This window comes from Macaca thibetana, chromosome 4 (assembly GCF_024542745.1).
Source record: "Macaca thibetana thibetana isolate TM-01 chromosome 4, ASM2454274v1, whole genome shotgun sequence".
In the NCBI taxonomy this organism is placed as follows: domain Eukaryota; kingdom Metazoa; phylum Chordata; class Mammalia; order Primates; family Cercopithecidae; genus Macaca; species Macaca thibetana.
In genome coordinates this window covers 104,204,380-104,226,618 of record NC_065581.1, presented here as the reverse complement: position 1 = coordinate 104,226,618, position 22,239 = coordinate 104,204,380, and the positions used below count along the sequence as shown (strand labels likewise).

Below are 22,239 nucleotides of genomic sequence, written 5' to 3'. Positions count from 1 at the left end.
CAAGCCAAAAGTTTTTTTTTTTTTTTAAAGTAAATATTTTAGGCTTTGTGGGCCACAGGTCTCTGGCTGTGTGTGTGTGTGTGTGCATGCGTGATGCAAAAACCATTCTTGGCTCAAGGGCCATAGAACACAAGTCTTTGGCTGCCTTTGTTTATGGACCCCTGCCTGCCCTAAACTAATAATTTCAAATGGGCTCTAACTAGCTGGTTTGAAATTAGCTGGAAAAACTTTATTCATCCAGACTTGTGAAGACAAATTGAAGGGAACTAAGGTCCCCTGCCACTGGTAGTTCGGAAGGGCAGGGGAGAAAGGGCTCTCCCAGAGGTTATCCCCTAACATCTGAAAGTACCCTTGACTTTGCTTGGTTTTGTCTAAAGAAACCTGAACCTAGGAAGCTGGCCCCGCTGGACAGGGAACATTTTAAATAAAAACACTAAGAGACAACAAGGCCAGTTTATTTTACAATGACTCCTGAGGTAGTTTATGTGGGAAACAGCAGGCAAGCCATTAAAACCCTCTGGGGCTTAGTTCATTCTGCACACGTCTCACTCTGGCAAAGGGGTTCTCACACGAGGAGGTCAAAGGGGCATGGATCAAGGTGGGCAGGGGGTGGGGGTAAGGCAGGCCTTGGGAAGTGTCTCCAGATATGGATCCTAGTTTCTACAAAATGGCTCAGCAGATTCCACACACGCTAAGAGAACTTTATTTTAATAAAAATGTCCTCTTTTTCAGGTGACCCCTTCCTCTACCACTAGAAAGCAGCTTTATTGCTAAAAAGCAATCCATTTATTTAGATGTTCTCTTCTTAGGCAACTTTAAACTTTTCCACCGCCGTAACACCACTCTGTATTTTTCACTTTCAGTCTTCTCTTCAAACACTTTTTTCAAGAGAATCCGCATAACTGTCTCTGTTCCTGCTTCTTTATCCTCTCCAATGAGAAGATCCAATGTATCTCCCACTTTCACCTGAAAATTAAAAGAAAACAGAGGCTTGGTTACACTTCAGGAAATCCAGACCAATGCAAACACTACTGCTTTGAGTTTTCACCACATGATCACGATCCAGAGGAGGGGCAGGTGAGAAAAGGCCCTGACCTCAGTCACTGTCACCTATCCCCAGTGCCTCAGCATGAAAGGGAGGGTGCCTCGGCCAGGTGCGGTGCCTCACGCCTGTAATCCCAGCACTTTGGGAGGCCAAGCTGGGTGGATCACCTGAGGTCAGGAGTTCGAGACCAGCCTGGCCAACATGGTGAAACCTCATCTCTACTAAAAATACAAAAATTAGCTGGGTGTGGTGGTGGGTGCCTGTGACCCCAGATACTCGGGAGGCTGTGGCAGGAGAATCACTTGAACCCGGGAAGCGGAGGTTACAGTGAGCTGAGATCGTGTCACTGCATGCCAGCCTGGGCGACAGCAGGAGACTCCGTCTCAAAAAAAAAAGAAAGAAAGAAAGAAAGAAAGAAAGGGAGGGTGCCTTATTTCATTCAAATTATTATTATTATTTTTTTTTTTTTTTTTTCCAGACAGAGTCTCGCTCTGTCGCCCAGGCTGGAGTGCAGTGGCCGGATCTCAGCTCACTGCAAGCTCCGCCTCCCGGGTCCACGCCATTCTCCTGCCTCAGCCTCCCGAGTAGCTGGGACTACAGGCGCCCACCACCTCGCCCGGCTAGTTTTTTGTATTTTTTAGTAGAGACGGGGTTTCACCATGTTAGCCAGGATGGTCTCGATCTCCTGACCTCGTGATCCGCCCATCTCGGCCTCCCAAAGTGCTGGGATTACAGGCTTGAGCCACCGCGCCCGGCCAACTTTCTGTTTTTTTAGTAGAGACGGGGTTTCACCATGTTGGCCAGACTGGTCTCAAACTCCTGGTCTCAAGTGTTCCGCCTGCCTTGGCCTCCCAAAGTGCTGGGATTACAGGTGTGAGTCACTGCACCTGGCCTACAATTCATTTTCAATAAGTAATATATGCATGCGATAAAAAATTTAGAAGATACAAAAGGGTATATGAAGAAAAGGTATATAGGCTAGGTGTGGTGTCTCATGTCTGTAATCTCAGCACTTTGGGAGGCCAAGGTGGGCGGATCACTTGAGGTCAGGAGTTCAAGACCAGCCTGGACCACACAGTGAGACCCTGTCTCTATAAAAAATGAAAAAATAGCCAGATATGGTGGTGTGCCTGTCATAGCAGCTACTCGGGAGGCTGAGGTGGGAAGATCACTTGAGCCCAGAAGTCAAGACTGCAATGAGCTGTGGCTGCACCACTGCACTCCAGCCTGGGAAACCGAGCAAGACCTGTCTCTAAAATAAAATAAAAATAAAAAGGAAAAGGAAAAAGAAAAGCAAAGAAGATATACAAAGAAAAGGATACTCTATGTATATCCTTTCATAGAGATATTGTGCATGATGTCTGCCTCTCTAAAGAGCAGGCTAGTGTGTGGCTAAGGAATGAATCCCGTTGGGGCTTCCTTGTAGCGTAGAGAAGGGGTGTTCCTCCTTTACCCGACTGATCCCAGGAAGAGATGAGTTTAGGAAGGATTCACTCCCCATACTTGGGCACCACACAGCCACTGTTTAATCAACAATTACCCAACACCTACCACACCCTGGGTTTCACCTGGTTTTCAGCTCAAAGAAAAGCTTTGCTGAATTGCAGGCAGCGAGGGTTAGAGCTGCTGCATCAGACAAGCACCTGACCCTTTGGGGTCAGCAGCCAGGCACTGGCTCCACAGAGCCGACCAGGGAAGGCGAGGCATTCTTTATTCCCCTCCACAGCCCTGTCCCTCAGCAGACACAAAGCAAAACTGGCTGGGATTAGGGGCTGTTCCAAGTATCTACATTTCAAATCTCCAGTTAGCTGCAGTTTCCATGGCTACCAGGCCTCCTAGTAACAAGACAGCTGAGTGTTAATAATGCCCCCTTCCTTTGCTGACCCTCACAAGAAACCTGGAAGGCAGCTGAGACAACAGAACACCCAAGGCAGAATGAAGCAGCAGCAATTAGGCCGTAGTTAACAACGTCACAAAACGGTGGGGGAGAAGAATAGTCTAGTGGGGTTTGTAAATGAGACCCCAGCACAGAGACAGGGTTTTCAGGGAGTGATCATTCTTTACTCCAAGAACACATCTTGTTTTTGGAATACTGCAGCTTAGAAGGAGGGCAGGCTAAAGGAGGAAAAAGCAATTCAGAGATGAGAAGGGTTTATGACTGCATGCAGCTCACTGAGCAACAGCTAACAGCCACAGTCCCAGCCTGCCGGTTCAAGTCAGGGGCATCACCAGTGCCTTGGCACTTGGGGGCTGAGACAGCATGGGGGACTTTTCCCTCCTTCTGCCCACAGAGCTGCAAGAACCTGCATGATCCCAGTTAGCAAGGACTACAGGAAGCCTCAGTGCTCACCCAAATGCACAGCTGACAGCCTCAATGTCCCATGTCCTAGGGCAACCGGATGTAGCTTGGATCCTCCAACCCCAGGGATATTTTGAAATATGAAAGATGAAATCAAAACAATCTTCAAAGTACATCTAACTTCTCTGGAACCTTTGTTCCCTGAACACAGAGTTAGATTATGTCTTCCAACACCTCACATGTCTTGTGTCTTCCACACTTTTTAAGGGTCTCTATCATACCTTTTTATTGTGTTTTGTTAACTTTTATTACCAGTATTGTTTTTTCCAATTATGAAAGTGATACATACGCATGGTAAAAAAATTCAGAAAATAAAAAGCATGAAGAAAATTAACATAATCCATAATGTTTCACTTAAAGATAAATACTAGTAATAGCAGCATTGTAATTCCAGATGTGTATATATATGTAATTTACTTTTACAAAAACATATTTTCTAACAGAATTTTTTTTTGAGATGGGAGTCTCACTCTGTTGCCCAGCCTGGAGTGCAGTGGCGCCATCTCAGCTCAATGCAAGCTCTGTCTCCTGGGTTCATGCCATTCTCCTGCCTCAGCCTCCCGAGTAGCCGGCACTACAGGCGCCCGCCACCACGCCCAGCTAATTTTTTTTTTTTGTATTTTTAGTAGAGATGGGTTTCACCATGCTAGCCAGGATGGTCTTGATCTCCTGACCTTGTGATCCGCCTGCCTTGGCCTCCCAAAGTGCTGGGATTACAGGCGTGAGCCACTGTGCCTGGAGAGAATTTTTTTTTTTTGAGACAGGGTCTCACTCTGTCACCCAAACTGGAGTGCACTGGCATGATTATGGCTCACTGCAGCCTTGACCTCCCAGGCTTAGGTAATCCTCCCATCTCAGCCTCCCAAGTAGCTGGGTCAAGCGCCCGCCACCACGCTTGGCTAAGTTTTTGTATTTTTTGTAGAAATAGAGCTTTGCCATGCTGCCCAGGCTTGTCTTGAACTCCTGGGCTCAAGTGATCCGCAGGCCTCAGCTCCCAGAGTACTGGGATTACAAGCATGAGCCACTGTGAACTTTTATACATGATTTATTGTTAGAGAAGTGGAGACTGGAAACACATTTTCTTGTAACTGACTTTCACTTAACAACAGTATTGATATGGACTTGTCAGAAAATACAGAACACATCATTTTTTATAGCTGCTCTGCACACAAAGCTGTGCATCCAGCAAGCACTCCCTGGGTACTGCTGAGCTGTACAGAACTACACATCTGCTCAGATACCACTGGCCAAAGAACAACTCTACATGGATCACATGTTTCTTTGAAATCTGATTATGTGGATTCCATGAGGGCTAACATTAATGACCTGGAAGTTTAATTAATGGATTTCTGCCAGTTCGAACAGTGGCGTATTCTAAAATTTTAAAAGGGAGAAGCTTCATCAGAAGGTCATGAAGGCTGCAAAAGTGAAAGTGCCTGTGTCTGAAGCCTGTAGCCGATTCCCACCAGCTTGAGCTGGAGGACCACAGAGGACCTCAGAGAAGGAAGAGGAGCCAGAGGGAAAATTTGGGGCAGCATTAATTGAGTTACTAGCAGAGTAAGTGATGAAAACATCTGGCTGTCATTTTAGGTTAGTATCTCACCGTTCTGCTTTTCTTCCATAATTTTTCCTCATTCAGTCTGAGTTGACCTTTGTAGAATGCATCTTCCACTTTGCTACGAAAAAAAAAAAAAAAAGCAACAATGTACACAATTTGGGTGATGGGTACACTAAAGCCCAGACTTCATCACCAGGCAATATATCCATGTAACAAAATGGCACTTGTACCCTCAAATCTATTTTTTTGTTGTTTTTTGAGACAAAGTCTCACTTTGTTGCCCAAGCTGGAATGCGGTGGTGTGATGTTGGCTCACTGCAACCTCCACCTCCCGGTTTCAAGTGATTCTCCTGCCTCAACCTCCCAGTAGTTGGGACTACAGGCACACACCAACATGCCTGACTAACTTTTGTATTTTTAGGAGAGACGGGGTTTCACTGTTGGCCAGGCTGGTCTTGAACTCCTGACCTTGTAATCCGCCCACCTTGGCCTCCCAAAGTGCTATGATTATAGGCATGAAACACTGCGCCCTGCCTTGTATCTATTTTTTTAAAGGTAAAGTGCTTTAAAATATAGAAATATACTCAAAACAATCGCAGTTGACCCTTGGCCAGCACGGGCCCAAACTGTGCAGATCCACTTATATGTGGATTTCCTTTAGCCTCTGCCACCCCTGAGGGCAAGTCCACACCTCCTCTTCCTCCTCCTCCTCAGCCAGGATGAAGACCTTCATGATGATCCACTTCCACTTAGTAAATAGTATATATATTTTCACTTTCTTATGCTTTTCTTAGTAACATTTTCTTTTCTCGAGCTTACTTTATTGTAACTGTGTATCAGTAAGGCCTTTGGTCAACAGTAGGCTATATCAGTAGTTAAGTTTTCAGAGTGTCAAAATATTACCAGTTAAGTGTCAAAAGTTGTATGTGGCATTTCAACCGCATGGGGGTTGGCACCCCTAACCCCCACACTGTTCAAGCATCAACTGTATACAAGTTTGAGAGAAACACTTGCCATTTTTATTATTAGTATTATTTTTTGAGACAGATTCTCGCTCCATTGCCTAGGCTGGAGTGCAGTGGTGTGGTCTCGGCTCACTGCAAGCTCTGCCTAACAAGTTCACGCCATTCTCCTGCCTCAGCCTCCCAAGTAGCTGGGAATACAGGCGCCTGCCACCACACCAGGCTAATTTTTTTTTTTTTTGTATTTTTAGTAGAGACGGGGTTTCACCGTGTTAGTCAGGATGGTCTCGATCTCCTGACCTCGTGATCCGCCTGCCTCGGCCTCCCAAAGTGCTGGGATTACAGGCGTGAGCCACCACACCCAGCCTTCCATTAATGTTTACTCTGACGGTGATTCTCCACAGTCTCCATTTTGAGTCCTGGGAAACTGAAAGTCACCTGCTCTGTTGTGTATCTAAAACAGGGAGACCAAAGGGCATTTCTAAATAGATGTCGAACTGCTGCAAAGATTTGGGCAGTTAATTGGATGGAGCCTTAAGAGAGGTTTTAGCATACATGTCAAGCTCCATTCTGGACAGGGGCCTGGGGTACTCCACCTGACTCCCAGTGCAGAGATCACATGGCCAGGCTGCAGCTCTGGTGATTCACGACAGCCAAAGTGAGTGGGCACTGCCTTCCCCTCAGATACCTGCTCTGTACACTGAGAGAAAAACCAGGCACCACGCGTATGGCAAGGCTATTAAGAAACCCTCTACCAGTTCGTACTGAGGCTGGGGAAATTCCAATCTGACAGCTGCTGTTCTCTCTGAACTTAAGTCACTGGGGCAACAAGACCAGGGGAGGAAGCAGCTAAAAATCAGTACACCCTTTCTTTTTGATGATCTGATTCCAGGTGACTGACATGTGGAGCTCGGCTTAATAATAACAGCAGCAGTTTCTACTCTGGGAGAGGAGAGGCCTCCTTATTAGTTTGCCAGAGTTTACAGAGTTTAGAGAACATTCTCTAATGGCACCCTAATCAGAATGCCAAGGGCGGGGCCTGTGGGCTGGCTCATTTTTATTAATCTCTCTTTTTTTTTTTTTTCTGAGATGAAGTCTCGCTCTGTCGCCCAGGCTGGAGTGCGGTGGCACGATCTTGGCTCCCTGCAAGCTCCGCCTCCCAGATTCACGTCATTCTCCTGCCTCAGCCTCCTGATTAGCTGGAACTACAGGCGCCCACCACCACGCCCAGCCAATTTTTTCTATTTTTAGTAGAGACGGGGTTTCACTGTGTTAGCCAGGATGGTATTGATCACCTGACCTCGTGATCCACCTGCCTCGGCCTCTGAAAATGCTGGGATTACAGGCGTGAGCCACCACGCCCAGCCCTTTTTATAAATCTCTTAAGCTTCAAGGATTAAAAAATTAAACTATGACATTACATTAGGTCATAAAGGTACAAACTACACAAGACTTTTCTGCATTTATTCATATCACAATTCTTACATTGTATATAATATGCATGCAATCATTCCTAAAGGAATAAATGAACAATGAAGGCCACTATTCTTATATAATTAATCTAGCAGAGAGGGAATCAGAATACTAAAGAAATCTTTGCTGGGCGTAGTGGCTCACGCCTGTAATCCCAGCACTTTGGGAGGCCGAGGCAAGCGGATCATGAGGTCACAAGATCGAGACCATCCTGGCTAGCACAGTGAAACCCTGTCTCTACTAAAAAAATACAAAAAAATTAGCTGGGCGTGGTGGCAGGCGCCTGTAGTCCCAACTACTTGGGAGGCTGAGGCAGGAGAATGGCGTAAACCCAGGAGGTGGAGCTTGCAGTGAGCCGAGATCGCGCCACTGCACTCCAGCTGGGGCCACAGAGCGAGACTCCGTCTCAAAAAAAAAAAAAAAAAAGAAATCTGAAAGGTTAGACTCAATACCTCTATTTTTTTTTTTTTTTTGAGACGGAGTCTCACTCTGTCACCCAGGCTGGAGTGCAGTGGCGCGATCTCGGCTCACTGCAAGCTCCGCCTCCCGGGTTCACGCCATTCTCCTGCCTCAGCCTCCGAGTAGCTGGGACTACAGGTGCCCGCCACCGCGCCCGGCTAGTTTTTTGTATTTTTAGTAGAGACAGGGTTTCACCATGTTAGCCAGGATGGTCTCGATCTCCTGACCTCGTGATCCACCCGCCTCGGCCTCCCAAAGTGCTGGGATTACAGGCTTGAGCCACCGCGCCCGGCCCCAATACCTCTATTATACATGAACATATGTAGTATTTTCTTCAAAACAGCCCGCATATATTGAGTACCTACTATGTGCCAGACACTGTTATAAGTGCTTGAGATAGATATATACGCACTCAATCCTAGCAACCACTCTCTAAACTAGGTTCTATCATCTTCATTTTACAGATGAGAAAACTGAGGCTCAGAAAGTTTAAGTAACTAACCCAAGGTCACACAGAACCAGGACTGAAACCCCAGTAATCTGGCTCCAAAGCCCACATTCTGTTTTTTTTTTTTTTTTTTTTTTTTTTTGAGACGGAGTCTCGCTCTGTCGCCCAGGCTGGAGTGCAGTGGCGCCATCTCAGCTCACTGCAAGCTCTACCTCCAGGTTCATGCCATTCTCCTGTCTCAGCCTCCCGAGCAGCTGGGAGTACAGGTGCCTGTCACCACGCCTAGCTAATTTTTTGTATTTTTAGTAGAGACTGGGTTTCACCGTACTAGCCAGAATGGTCTCGATCTCCTGACCTTGTGATCTGCCTGCCTCAGCCTCCCAAAGTGCTGGGATTACAGGCATGAACCACCGCGCCTGGCCAAAGCCTGCATTCTTAACCATCATCTTATTATACATCATGCTGTTAATTCTAAGAGGTACCTTTTTTTTTTTTCCAGATGGAGTCTTGCTCTGTTGCCCAGGCTGGAGTGCAGTGGCGCGACCTTGGCTCACTGCAACCTCTGCCTCCCAGGTTCAAGCAATTCTCCTGCCTCAGCCTCCCAAGTAGCTGGGACTACAGGCGCCTGCCACCTCGCCTGGCTAATTTTTGTATTTTCAGTAGAGACAGAGTTTCACCGTATTGGCCAGGCTGTCTTGAACTCCTGACCTTGTGATCCACGCAGCTCGGCCTCCCAAAGTGCTGGGATTACAGGCATGAGCCACCGTGCCCAGCCGAGGTACCGTTTCACATTATAGCATTTGTGAAATATCCCGGTGCATTTTATGCTTGCTACATACATCTAATATGGTGATTCATTTTCTCCTCAAGAAGCTGTTATTAAATCAATGGTTCATCTTACAGTCAACTGTGTCTTAGATTCAAATTTTCTAATATGGCACATGGGATTTGCAGGCAGTCACTTGACTTCTTTGGAAATCAGTTTGCTCATCTATAAAATGAAATAATTGAAACAGGTTACCTATAAAGGTCCTTTTATTGTGGTTATTCTTCACCATAATATGGGCCAAGTGATTTGGAATGCTACATTAAAATAACACGACTATGAGTGAGTTTATAATGAAATGTGTATCATACTCACTTTCTCCCAATATCTAGCCCCGTCTTCAAGATAACATCATACCGAAAAGACTGCACTGCTTTTTCCAGGTCTTTATAGTCTTTGACTACAGTAGGGTCATCCTCAAGCTCCTCTTCCTGCTCACTCATCTCGTCATGATCGCTTTCTTCATCAGAGTCCTCTTCATCTACTTTATGCAGAGACTTTTTAGTAGATTTTGTAGAGCTTATATTACTTTTGAGTCTTATGGAAAAAGGAAAAATATATTCTGGAGATAGTAAAAGTCCTGGGAGTCTCAGTGAGAAAATACTATAAAAAAGTGTTTTATAATTTGGTGCACGTAACTTGGTACTAGAAAAATACAAGTATCGATTCCAGGAAGTACAGAGTTTGTATGACGCAGGTGTCCCTCGGAGAACACCCCAGAGTCCAATCCAGGCATCTGGCTTTCTTAAAACACCAGCAAGCAATTTAACACTAGCCATAGCCATGGCGCTTGTAATCTGAAACAGATAATAAATCAGTTTTATCTCACAAATGCAGTGTCATGACGTTCTTACAACATAAACCATATGCACTATGAACACTTTGTCCAGTACTATACGTATGCGCCCCTAAAAAGTCCTATCGGGCCTGGCGCGGCGGCTCCCGCCTGTAATCTCAGCACTTTGGGAGGCTGAGGTGGGCAGATCACCTGAGGTCAGGAGTACAAGACCAGCCTGGCCAACATGGCCAAATCCCATCTCTACTAAAAATACAAAAATTAGCCAGGCGTGGTGGCAGGCACCTGTAATCCCAGCTACTCAGGAGGCTGAGGCAGGAGAATCGCTTGAACCTGGGAGGCAGAGGGTGCAGTGAGCCGAGATCATGCCATTACACTCCAGCCCAGGCAACAAGAAACCACATCTCAAAATTAAAAAAAAAAAAAAAAAGTCGTATCAATCTGCATGTACCAGGGGCCATATATCACAGCACAGTGAATCTTCTAGCTGCAACTAATGTGATTAGCTCATAGGATTGTCAGGAAGGTCCAATGTGATACTAGTATGTGTGAAAGCACTGGTTCTACTCTTCTCCCTCCCCCAAATTAGCTTTGGGTACTGACTGCTTCTAAAAAAATACTAACAATAGTTCTCAATGATTTTTGGTTTTTTTAATTTTCAATTTTTTTTTTTTTTTGAGATGGAGTTTCGCTCTTGTTGCCCAGGCTGGAGTGCAATGGCACCATCTCGGCTCACCGCAACCTCTGCCTCCCGGGTTCAAGCTATTCTCCTGCCTCAGCCTCCCCAGTAGCTGGAATTACAGGCATGCATCACCATGCCCGGCTAATTTTGTATTTTTAGTAGAAACAGGGTTTCTCCATGGTGGTCAAGGTGGTCTCAAACTCCCGACCTCAGGTGATCTGCCTGCCTTGGCCTCCCAAAATGCTGGGATTACAGGAGTGAGCCACTGTGCCTGGCCTGTTTTTTTTTTTTTTTTTTTTTTAAAGGAAAATTTGGAGAGAAAGACTGTTGACTGACACACATTACATCCTTACAACACTGACTTTGCCAAGGAAGGACACCAGATCATGACTTCATGAAATCAAGAGTGAATCTCTAAACTTTATTTCAACCTCCAGCCCTAGCAAATCAGAGGTAAGGGTGAGCAAACTGGACAGACCTGCATTTTAACTCCTTTTACATCTCCTTCCCCATGTTTAACAGAGGCATTAGCTAGCAGACAAGGAAGGGGTCTAGAGACCCACAAACTAGGGAATTGTGACAAGTGCTTGTGACATGTCAGAGGGCAATCAATTCCTACAGTTACTTCAAATGAAGGAGAAACCATCTTATGATGGTGGCAGACTCACACCCACCCCCTCCCCTGCAAGTATATCAAGAAGGTTTTAGAGACCATGATTTGGTCATGAGGGAAGGGTTTCCATATGATCAACATCCTTGTACTGGGAGTCTGCAAATGACTTTCCTTTGTGCCTAGACTGTACCTTAAGATTGATACCTCTGATTATGGCCCACTCAAAAACATGGAGCTAGCTACTTCCAAATTGTATTTAACATTTTGGGCCTTATTTTCCTGGTGGGGATAAGCATACAACAAAATCTCAACTCTATTAATCCACCACTCTTGGGACTCCAATCTAAGTCTTGAAAGAGAAATAAAGCAGACTGAATGTAAAGACTCTATTTCAACGTAACTATAATTTGGAACAATTTTAAAATGCTAGGGTGGGCATGGTGGCTCACACCTGTAATCGCAGCACTTTGGGAGGCTGAGGCGGGTGAATCTCCTGAGGTCAGGAGTTCAAGACCAGCCTGGCCAACATGGTGAAACCCCATCTCTAATAAAATTACAAAAATTAGCCGGGTGTGGTGGCATGCACCTATAATCCCAGCTACTTGGGAGGCTAAGGCAGGAGAATCGCTAGACCCTGGGAGGTAAAAGCTGCAGTGAGCTGAGATCGCACCACTGCACTCCAGCCTGGGCGATAGAGTGAGACTCTGTCTCAAAAATAAAATAAAATAAATAAATAAAATGCTATATAATCCAGAGTACTCTAAAATAATGACTAGAAACTACCTGAAATACCTTCAAAAGAAATGTTGCCGCCGGGCGCGGTGGCTCACGCCTGTAATCCCAGCACTTTGGGAGGCCGAGGCGGGCGGATCACAACGTCAGGAGATCGAGACCACGGTGAAACCCCATCTCTACTAAAAATACAAAAAATTAGCCGGGCATGGTGGCGGGTGCCTGTAGTCCAGCTACTCAGGAGGCTGAGGCAGGAGAATGGCGTAAACCCGGGAGGCGGAGCTTGCAGTGAGCTGAGATCCGGCCACTGCACTCTAGCCTGGGGGACAGAGTGAGACTCCGTCTCAAAAATAAAAAAAATAAAAAAAAAATAAAAAAAAGAAATGTTGCCAATAATTACTTTTACACATATTCTAATGTAATAGAGAATGAATAATACCCATTAATAGGAATGCCTTTAAATTTTTTAGATTTAATTTATTTAGTAGAGATGAGGTCTCGCTAATTTTAAATTTTACATAATCAGGCTGGGTACGGTGGCTCACGTCTGTAATCCAACCACTTTGGAGTCTAAGGAGGGAGGATCACTTGAGGTGAGGAGTTCAAGACCAACCTGGCCAACATGGCGAAACCCCATCTCTACTTTTAGTACAAAAATTAGCTGGAGCCGGGCATGGTGGCTCAGGCCGGTAATCTCAACACTTTGGGAGGCTGAGGCGGGCAGATCACTTGAGGTCAGGAGCTTGACACCATCCTGGCCAACACGGTGAAACCCCACCTCTACTAAAAATACAAAAAAATTAGCCGGGTGTGGTGGTGGGTGCTTGAACCTGGGAGGCAGAGGTTGCAGTGAGCCGAGATCGTGTCACAGTACTCCAGTCTGGGCAAGAGAGCGAGCCTCCATCTCAAAAAAAGAAAATAAATAAAATTTTACATAATCAGAAATAAAGGAAGAAAACACCAGATTTCAGCATTTCCCAGACTATTTCATTGATTAGTACAATTAAAAATTTTTTTAAAGGTAACTAGGCTAGGAGCAGTGGCTTACACCTGTATCCCAGCACTTTGGGAGGCTGAGGGAGGAAGACTGCTTGAGCCCAGGAGTTTGAGACCAGCCTGTGCAACAGTGAGACTCCATCTCTACAAAAAAACAAAATTGAGAAAGATACCTCATGGTGGACTCCAAGAAAGATTTCATGCCAAAAGAGTAGGAAGGACATCATCTCAGAATTAAACAACTATTTTTGAGATGGCGTTTTGCTCTTGTTGCCCAGGTTGGAGTTAAATGGCTCGATCTCAGTTCACCGCAACCTCTGCCTCCTGGGTTCAAGCACTTCTCCTGCCTCAGCCTCCTGGGCAGCTGCAATTACAGGAATGCGCTACCACGCCCAGCTAATTTTGTATTTTTATTACAGACGGGGTTTCTCCATGTTGGTTAGGCTGGTCTCGAACTCCTGACCTCAGGTGATCTGCCCGCCTCAGCCTCCCAAAGTGCTGGGATTATAGACGTGAGCCACAGCACCCGGCCAGAATTAAACTTCTTTAAGATGAATACATTCAGCATTATAAGAAATCAACTGTTGTCATTTATTTTTCTCACTGTGGGTCTAGGAAAACTTTGGCACAGGTTTGTATGGCCAGTGGCCCAGTGTTGGCAACAGCAGTATATTTGAATATCAGGGGCATTAACTTAAATTAGATGCCCCCCTAACAGTCATAACTAGAAAAGGCTGAGTATACCCCCTATATGCAATAATTTTTTTTCATAAAATTTCTGATTATATGTATATAAAATAAATTTTCATGTAGAAAATTTGAAAAAATATGAGGAAAATTGGCCGGATGTGGTGGTTCACTACCTGTAATCCCAGCACTTTGGGAGGCCAAGGCTGGCAGACCACCTGAGGTCAGGAGTTTGAGATCAGCCTGGCCAACATGGTGAAACCCTGTCTCTACTAAGAATACAAAAATTAGCCAGGCATGGTGGTGGGCGCCTGTGATCTCAGCTACTTGGGAGGTTGAGGCAGGAGAATCGCTTGAACCCAGGAGGTGGAGGTTGCAGTGAGCCAAGACTGTGCCATTGCACACCAGCCTGGGCGACAAGAGTGAAACTCCATCTCAAAAAAAGAAAATTAAAACCAGCCCTAGTCCAATCCATGTTAACCACTGTTAACAAGATTTTAGCATAGATCCTTCACAATGGAAAATCTGAAGAAAAATAATTAACTCATAAGCACAGCCTCTCACACTCTCCCAACCACCCAAAACACACAGGAAGGTTTAGCCATAGGTGGCCAGAGCTCTCTAACATCATCCCCAGGAAGTCTGTGTTGGTCCTAAGTCGTAGAGTCATTATTAAAAGTTTTACTTTGGTGGCTCATGCCTGTAATCCCAGCACTCTGGGAGGCCGAGGTGGGCGGATCACCTGAGGTTGGGAGTTTGAGACCAGCCTGGCTAACATGGAGAAACCCGGTCTCTACTAAAAATACAAGATTAGCCAGGTGTGGTGGCGTGTGCCTGTAATCCCAGCAATTTGGGAGGCTGCGGCAGGAGAACTGCCTGAACCTGGGAGGCGGAGGTTATGGTGAGCCGAGACTGTGCCATTGCACTCCAGCTTGGGTAACAAGAGTGAAACTCCGTTTCAAAAACAAGAAAAAAAAAAAAAAGCAGTCTCTGAGGGATGACTTTGTGCTGTTCCCTCATTTTGCAGATGAGTACAAACAAAAGCTGAAGCAATTTAAGAATAAGCTAAGTGGCACAGCTAGTAAATGAGATGGAGTCTTACTCTGTTGCCCAGGCTGGAGTGCAGAGGTTCAATCTTGGCTCACTGCAGCCTTCGCCTCCTGGGTTCAAGTGATTCTCGTGTCTCAGCCTCCCAAGTAGCTGCAATTACAGGCATGTGCCGCTGTGCCCGGCTCATTTTTGTATTTTTGTAGTGACAGGGTTTCACCACGTGGCCCAGGGTGGTCTTGAACTCCTGACCTCAGGTGATCACCTGCCTCGGCCTCCCGAAGTGCTAGGATTACAGGCGTGAGCCACCACGCCTGGCTGGTCAAGTCTTCTTAAGGCTCATTGTTTTTACTGTGGGCCAGGCATTGCTCTACACATTAACTCATTTATTCCTTGCAACAAGCCCATCTCAGCTATAGGGTCACACAGACACTATTCAAATCTAGGCATCCAAGCTCCAAAGCCTAGACTCATTACTACCAAGCTGAACTGTCCATCAGTCTTCCAACTCCAAGTTAAGTGCTCTTTCTTCCACACCCTGACATCTATTTTCTTATTTTTTTTTTCTGGAATAAAAACTCACCAACTAGTGCAATACCTGAAAGAACAGATAGTTTTCAGGGACGGAAGAGTGGGAGGAACTGTTGCCCCAACTTAGAAGAAATCCTAAGAGGAGACACCTAGGGGAGGGAAGTACCCATGGCTAGGGGTAGAAGTCCTGTTTCTGTGTCAGACCCTGGGTGCCCACATTCCCCATCTGTAAGTCCTATTTTTATTTTTATTTATTTTTAGTATATTTTTTACACTCTTCCTGCCTTTGAAAAAAGTCCTAGTTTTTACCATACCGTTGTTTACTTTGAGGAATGCCTAGATATGATGTGGCTCTCTGCCGACGTCACAAGTAGAGTTACATCTACCTGCATTAGGAAACCTTTCCTAGCAGAAAATAACCATTAGAATCAGAGACACTTGTAAACTCAAAAAACACACCAAAATGTCAAGCCACAAATTCCCTTGTGTTTATTAGCTACTCACTACCTCTCACTGTGATCAGCTTAACTTTCTAGCAGGCAAACATTGGCAGATGTTGGAAGCTTAGATAAAATTCATTAAAAACATAAAATTGAGGAAACATATTAACCTAATTCTTGCTGGAGATGACGACTATTTGTAGTTGTCAGCAGTGGGCACTCAGGGTCACAAGGGAGGACCCAGATTCTGCCTCAGAACTTTGTTACTATTTTTTTGAGACGGAGTCTCATTCTGTCGCCCAGGCTGGAGTGCAGTGGCGCAATCTCGGCTCACTGCAAGCTCCGCCTCCCAGGTTCATGCCATTCTCCTGCCTCAGCTACCCAAGTAGCTGGGACTACAGGCACCCGCTACCACACCCGGCTAATTTTTTGTATCTTTAGTAGAGACGGGGTTTCATCGTGTTAGTCAAGATGGTCTTGATCTCCTGACCTCGTGATCCACCCACCTCGGTTGCTCAAAGTGCTGGGATTACAGGCATGAGCCACCGCACCCGGCCCTGCCTCAGGACTTTGAAACTGTTCAAGGAAGCCCTGAGTTGGAAGTGGGGGTGCCAGAGAAGAGAACTAACCAGGCACCCAGCTCCTCTCCAACCGAAGCAGCACTGGAGAATACTGGGTTCCTTACAGCTCATTTGGAAAAAAAAAAATATCTACTACTGAAAAGTTCCTGTCCTTTTGTCACGGTCTTCTCTTCCTCCACACTCCACACAAGCCACATCCTCCTTTACCAAGCCATGCTCCACATGCCCTTTTCCATACTCTGGTTGCACCAACACTATCCTTTTTTTTGTTACTTTCAAATTAAGTCACAAATTATCTCCCAAACTCTAAGGGTAGTGATAGGGCCTACACAGTGCCCTGTTCTTCACTCCTCTGCTCAGGACATACCAAACCCAGTGAATGGTGGCAGATTCAATTTCTAGAAACGAAATGAGCATCCTGCTCATTACTACAGCCACCCCCACAATCACTCATTTGCTCACATATGCCAAGTGCCTGGGTAGGCCTTGGTATAAAACACAGAGTCCTTGTCATCAGGGAACTGCTGTTTAAGTGGAATGTGGGCAAGTAAACTGTCTGCCATGGCACACATGTGAAAGCAGGCCCAGGGGAGGCTGAATCCTGCAGCAGCTGGAGCGCAGAGCAAGGATGCCTACAGAGTTCTGTGAGCAAAGGGCAAAGGGGGCCTGAAACTGAGCCATGGGGAAACATCATGTTACAACAGTAATTTTTTTGCTTGATAATGGACTATTCCATTGGCATGCTGTTATTTTTCTCTCATTCAAGGATGAATGAGGATGAGCATTCAAGGATACTCAGGCTTTTTTTTTTTTTTGAGATGGAGTCTTGCACTGTTGTCCAGGCCGGAGTTCAGTGGCGTGATCTCAGCTCACTGCAACCTCCGCCTCCTGGGTTCAAGCAATTCTCCTGCCTCAGCCTCCTCAGTAGCTGCGACTACAGGCATGGGCCACCATGCCCAGCTAATTTTTGTAGTTTTAGTAGAGATGGGTTTCACAATGTTGGCCAGCCTGGTCTCGAACTCCTAACCTTGTGATCTGCCTGCCTCAGTCTCCCAAAGTGCTGGAATTACAGGCGTGATCCACCACGCCCAGCTCAGGCATTCTTGCTCTGCGCTCCAGCTGGTGCAGGGTTCAGCCTCCCCTGGACCTGCTTTCACATGTGTGCCCTGGCAGACAGTTTACTTGCCCACATTCCACTTAAATGGCAGTTCCCTGACGACAAGGACTGCATGTTTTATACCAGGGCCTAGCCAGGCACTTGGCATATGTGAGGAAATGAGTCAATGTGGGGGTGGCTATAGTAAAGGACAGGATGCTGTTATTTTTCTCTCATTCAAAAGCAATCAATTACACAAACCTCTTGCCTCCACACCCCCCAGCTACCAACTCTTTTCTTGCCCCTCTTTACCATAAAACTCCTCAAAATGGTTGTCTAACTCTCCTCAACTCCACTCCTTTCATTTTCTAAATCCAAAAGGTCATGTCAGTCCTCATCTTAATTGACTTCTCAGCAGCACTTGAAAAAACTGATAACGCCTCTCTTCTTCACTTGGTCTCCAAGACACCTCACTCTTGGTTTTCTTCCTATCTCTCCTGTGGCTGCTGCTTCTAAGACTCCTTTGCTGGCCGGGCACAGTGGCTCACCTTAGGTTGGGAGTTCGAGATCAGCCTGACCAACATGGAGAAACCCTGTCTCTACTACTAATACAAAAATTAGCTGAGCGTGGTGGCACGTGCCTGTAATCCCAGCTACTCAGGAGGATGAGGCACGAGAATCGCTTGAACCCAGGAGGGGGAGGTTGCAGTGAGCCAAGATTGTGCCATTGCACTCCAGCCTGGGCAACAAGAGTGAGACAACGTCTCAAAAAAAAAAAAAAAAAAATTAGCTAGGCACAATGGCGGGCACCTGTAATTCCAGCTACTCAGGAGGTTGAGGCAAGAGAATCACTTGAATCTGGGAGGCAGAGGCTGCAGTGAGCCGAGGCCACTGCACTCCAGACTGGGCAACAAGTGCGAAACTCTTATCTCCCCCCCGAAAAAAAGGAGACTCCTTTGCTGCGTCCTTCTCTTCTCCCTGACATCTTCTTTCTTTTCTTTTCCTTTCTTTTTTTTTTATTTTTTGAGACGGAGTCTCGCTCTGCCGCCCAGGCTGGAGTGCAGCAGAGAGATCTCGGCTCACTGCAAGCTCCGCCTCCCGGGTTCACACCATTCCCCTGCCTCAACCTCCGAGTAGCTGGGACTACAGGCGCGCACCACCACGCCCGGCTAATTTTTTGTATTTTTAGTAGAGACGGAGTTTCACCATGTTAGCCAGGATGGTCTCGATCTCCTGACCTAGTGATCCGCCCGTCTCGGCCTCCCAAAGTGCTGGGATTACAGGCGTGAGCCACCGCACCCGGCCTTTCTTTTTTCGAGACAGGGTCTTCCTCTGTTGTCCAGGCTGGAGTGCAGTGGCCCAATTTTGACTCACTGCAACCTCTGCCTCCTGGGTTCAGGCTATATTCTCCCACCTCAGCCTCCAAAGTAGCTGGGATTACGGGCGCTTACCACCACACCTGGCTAATTTTTATATTTTTAGTAGAGACAGGGTTTCACCATGTTGGCCAGGCTGGTTTGGAAATCCTGACCTCAAGTGACCCGCCCACCTCAGCCTCCCAAAGTGCTAGGATTACAGGCCTGAGCCACTGTGCCTGGCCTTCCCTGATATCTTAAAGTTGGAGGGGCCCAGGGCTCTATCTTTGGTCCTCTTCTCTTATACATTCACTTTATCCGGCTCACCTCTTAAGTGTACCCAATTAATTCTTACAAACGCATTATCAAGACACCAATCATTTCTATGGCTTTAAATACCACCTATATGCCAACCACACCCTAATCTATATTCCCATTCCAGGACTTTCTCCCAAATTCCAGACTCGTACATCTGTGCAGAAAAGAATTAATATAACAGGCCTGAGATTGCTATCCTTAGAATGCCTGCTTGCATAGTTGGCCCATGGCTAGTGTCTGGGAACTTGAACTTCATGAGGGTTCCCACAATTCCCACCTGGATAAGAGCGGCTCACTGTGCTGAAACTGTACAATGTGATTCTGAACACCTGCGTTTTTCTGGGGCAGCTGAAATTTTGGCACACTCTAGGCAGACAGTGCCTATGTGACTTTTTATTGGAAAAATGAGCTCTATGAGCTTTCCTGATATAGATCTCTCACGTCTTGTCATAATTTGATGCTGCAAGAATTAAGTATACCCCATGTGACTCCACTAGGAGAGGACTCAGAAGACTGCACCTGGTTTCCTCCAGACTTTGTCCCATGCATCTTTTCCCTTTGCTTATTTTGCTTTGTATCCTTTTGCTATAATAAATCACAGCTGTGAGTATGACTATGTGCTGAGTCTTTTGAGTCCTCTTAGTGAATCAATGAACCTGGGGACCTGCAACACAATATCTAACGCCTATTTGACACCTCCATGTGGGTACATAATAAAGTCATTCATACAATGTCACTCCTTTCCTCAAATCCCTACAAAAGCACTCAGAGAAAAGCAAAGTCTCTACCATGGTCTAAAGGCTCTACAGGATCTGGTGCTCCCTCAGCCCCCATTTCCTCTCCAACCTCATCTGCAATCTGACTCTTGCAAATTCAGCTTCAGCAACACTGGCCTCCTCCCCTTAATTAAGCACTCACCATGTGCCACGCACTAATTTGGGCACTAGAAATTCAGCAGAGGAAAAACATATGGATGAAGATTCCTATTCTTGTAGAGTTTATACTCTAGTAGGGGAAACAGGTACACACACACAAAAAAACACCGTGTAAATTACATGATAGCTGGTGGTTAATGCTCTAGGGGAAGAAAGTGGAGCAGGGTAAGGGGGATTGAGAGGGCAAATGAGGTCAGGCAGGTGGCTCACGCCTATAATCCCAGCACTTTGGGAGGCCAAGGCAGGAGAATCGCTTGTGTCCAAGAGCTTGAGATCAGCCTGGGCAACACAGTGAGATCTAAAATAAAAATAGGCCAGACGCAGTGGCTCACGCCTGTAATTCCAGCACTTTGGGAGGCTGAGGGGGGCGGATTAGTTGAGGCCAGGAGTTCGAGACCAGCTTGGCCAACATGGTGAAACCTCGTCTCTACTAAAAACACAAAAATTAGCCAGGCGTGGTGGCGCACACCTGTAGTCACAGCTACTCGGGAGGCTGAGGCGGAAGAATCGCTTGAACCTGGGAGGGGGAGGCTGCAATGAGCAGAGTTCACAGCACTGTATTCTAGGCTTGACCACAGAGCTAGTGTCTTAAAAAACGACAAAACAACACCCCCCTGTGGAATAAAAATTGATCAGAACGGGTGCATTCGAATGAATCAGGAAAAGAACACGCAATGATGGGCCCTGGGAATTGACCTGGTAGAAGTTCATTTTAAAAGATCTCTTTGGCGTTGGTGTAGGGTGAGTGGAGGAATGATCACGGCAGAAGCTCATAGGAGGTTCTGGGTGACATCTTCAGGAGAGGTATACAATCTGAACTAACCGAAGACTGTAAGAAAAGCAGTGTCTGTAAGAAAAGCAGTGTCTGTAAGAAAAGCAGCGCTGACTTTGACCTGCTTGACGCCAGGAAACGCTCCACATTCCTGAGCCCGTTCACCGCTCCGTAAGATGGAGAAACTGGTCTAAACGCTTTGAAGTCTAATACAGCTAAAGATCCTTCCCTTTACTTGGAGACCTCGAAGGCTGCGGGCTAAGACAGGGTCGGGTTCCTCTAGCTCCCTCCCCGCCCCCGCGGGCAGTGCACCCTCCTGGGTCCCCAAGGTCAAAGGAAATGGACAACTGCGTTCCCGGGTTCGCAATCTGCATTCGGAGCCAGCGGGAGCGATCGGACGCAGGAACGGAAGTCCTCGCCGCGCTCAATTACCGCAGCCCCTGCGCAGCCCTGGGCTCGCGGGGCGTCCCAAGGCTGGCAGAATACGGGACACTCATGGGGAGACACGGCTGGAGCGTGGGCGGGGCGGCAGGGCGAAGTGACAGGGGGCGCGGGCAGGGGGCCCGGCGCGGCGCACCAGCAGAGGCGCACTCACCTGTACGTCAGGCCCTCTCGTCCCTCCCCGTGGCCGCGCGGACTGCAGGCCTCCAGGCCACCCCTACCTGCGCCCCGCCCCTTCCGCCGGCGCCGGCGCGGTGAGAGCGGGTCCGGCTGGGCGCGAGGCCAGGGCGGCAGCGAAGCAGCGACCCCTGCTGGAAGCCACGTCTCGGAGGACTGAGCGGGAAGTAGGCTTGGGGCACAACCGCAGGCGAGCCCAGCGAAGAAGCCAGCGCCGCCTGATTCCACCTGACCGAAGAGAGCTCATCTTAATTCTTTTTTATTTTTATTTTTTTCTTTTTTCTTTTCTCTTTTCTTTCTTTCTTTTTTTTTTTTTTTTTTTTTTTTGTTGTTGTTGAAACCGAGTCTCACTCTGTTGCCCAGGCTGGAGTGCAGTGGCGTAATCTCAGCTCACTGCAACCTCCGCCTCCTGGGTTCAAGCGATTCTCGTTCCTCTGTCTCACGAGTAGCTGGGACTACAGGCGTGAGCCACCATGACCGGCTAACCATCTTAATTATTAATGAAGTGATCCTTTCTCTGGGGCCACTAACCCCTTTGAAAAAAAAATTTTTTTTTTAGACAGGGTCCCACTCTTGCCTGGAGTGCAATGGTGCGATCTCGGCTCACTGCAACCTCTGCTACCCAGGCTCAAGCTATTCTCCCCACCTGAGTCTCCCCGGTAGATGGGACTCCAGGTGTGCGCCACCACGGCCTGCTAATTTTTGTTTTGTTTTGTTTGTAGAGATGTTGTTTCGCCATGTTGCCCAGGCTGGGACTCAAGTGAAACGATCTTCCGGCCTCAGCCTCCTAAAGTGCTGGAATTACAGGTGTGAGCCACTGAGCCTGCCCCCTTTTAACATCTCCGAGTGATATAGGCGTTGTTTCCAAAAAATGTGCAAATACGTCAGAACTTGCAGTTTCAGGGAACAT

The 22,239-nt window shown here is 46.9% G+C and overlaps 1 protein-coding gene across 1 annotated transcript; it reads right to left on the bottom strand.

Annotated features, from left to right (window-relative positions):
• Positions 1 to 680: 680 nt before the first annotated feature.
• Positions 681 to 21,397, bottom strand: MTRES1 (mitochondrial transcription rescue factor 1). Its single transcript, XM_050786764.1, has 4 exons — positions 21,307 to 21,397; positions 9,446 to 9,927; positions 5,008 to 5,080; positions 681 to 966 (listed from the first exon to the last, which is right to left on the bottom strand). Exons 2-4 carry the CDS (start codon positions 9,913 to 9,915, stop codon positions 787 to 789), a joined length of 723 nt encoding a protein of 240 aa, XP_050642721.1. The 5' UTR covers positions 9,916 to 9,927; positions 21,307 to 21,397; the 3' UTR covers positions 681 to 786.
• Between the last annotated feature and the right edge of the window lie 842 nt (positions 21,398 to 22,239).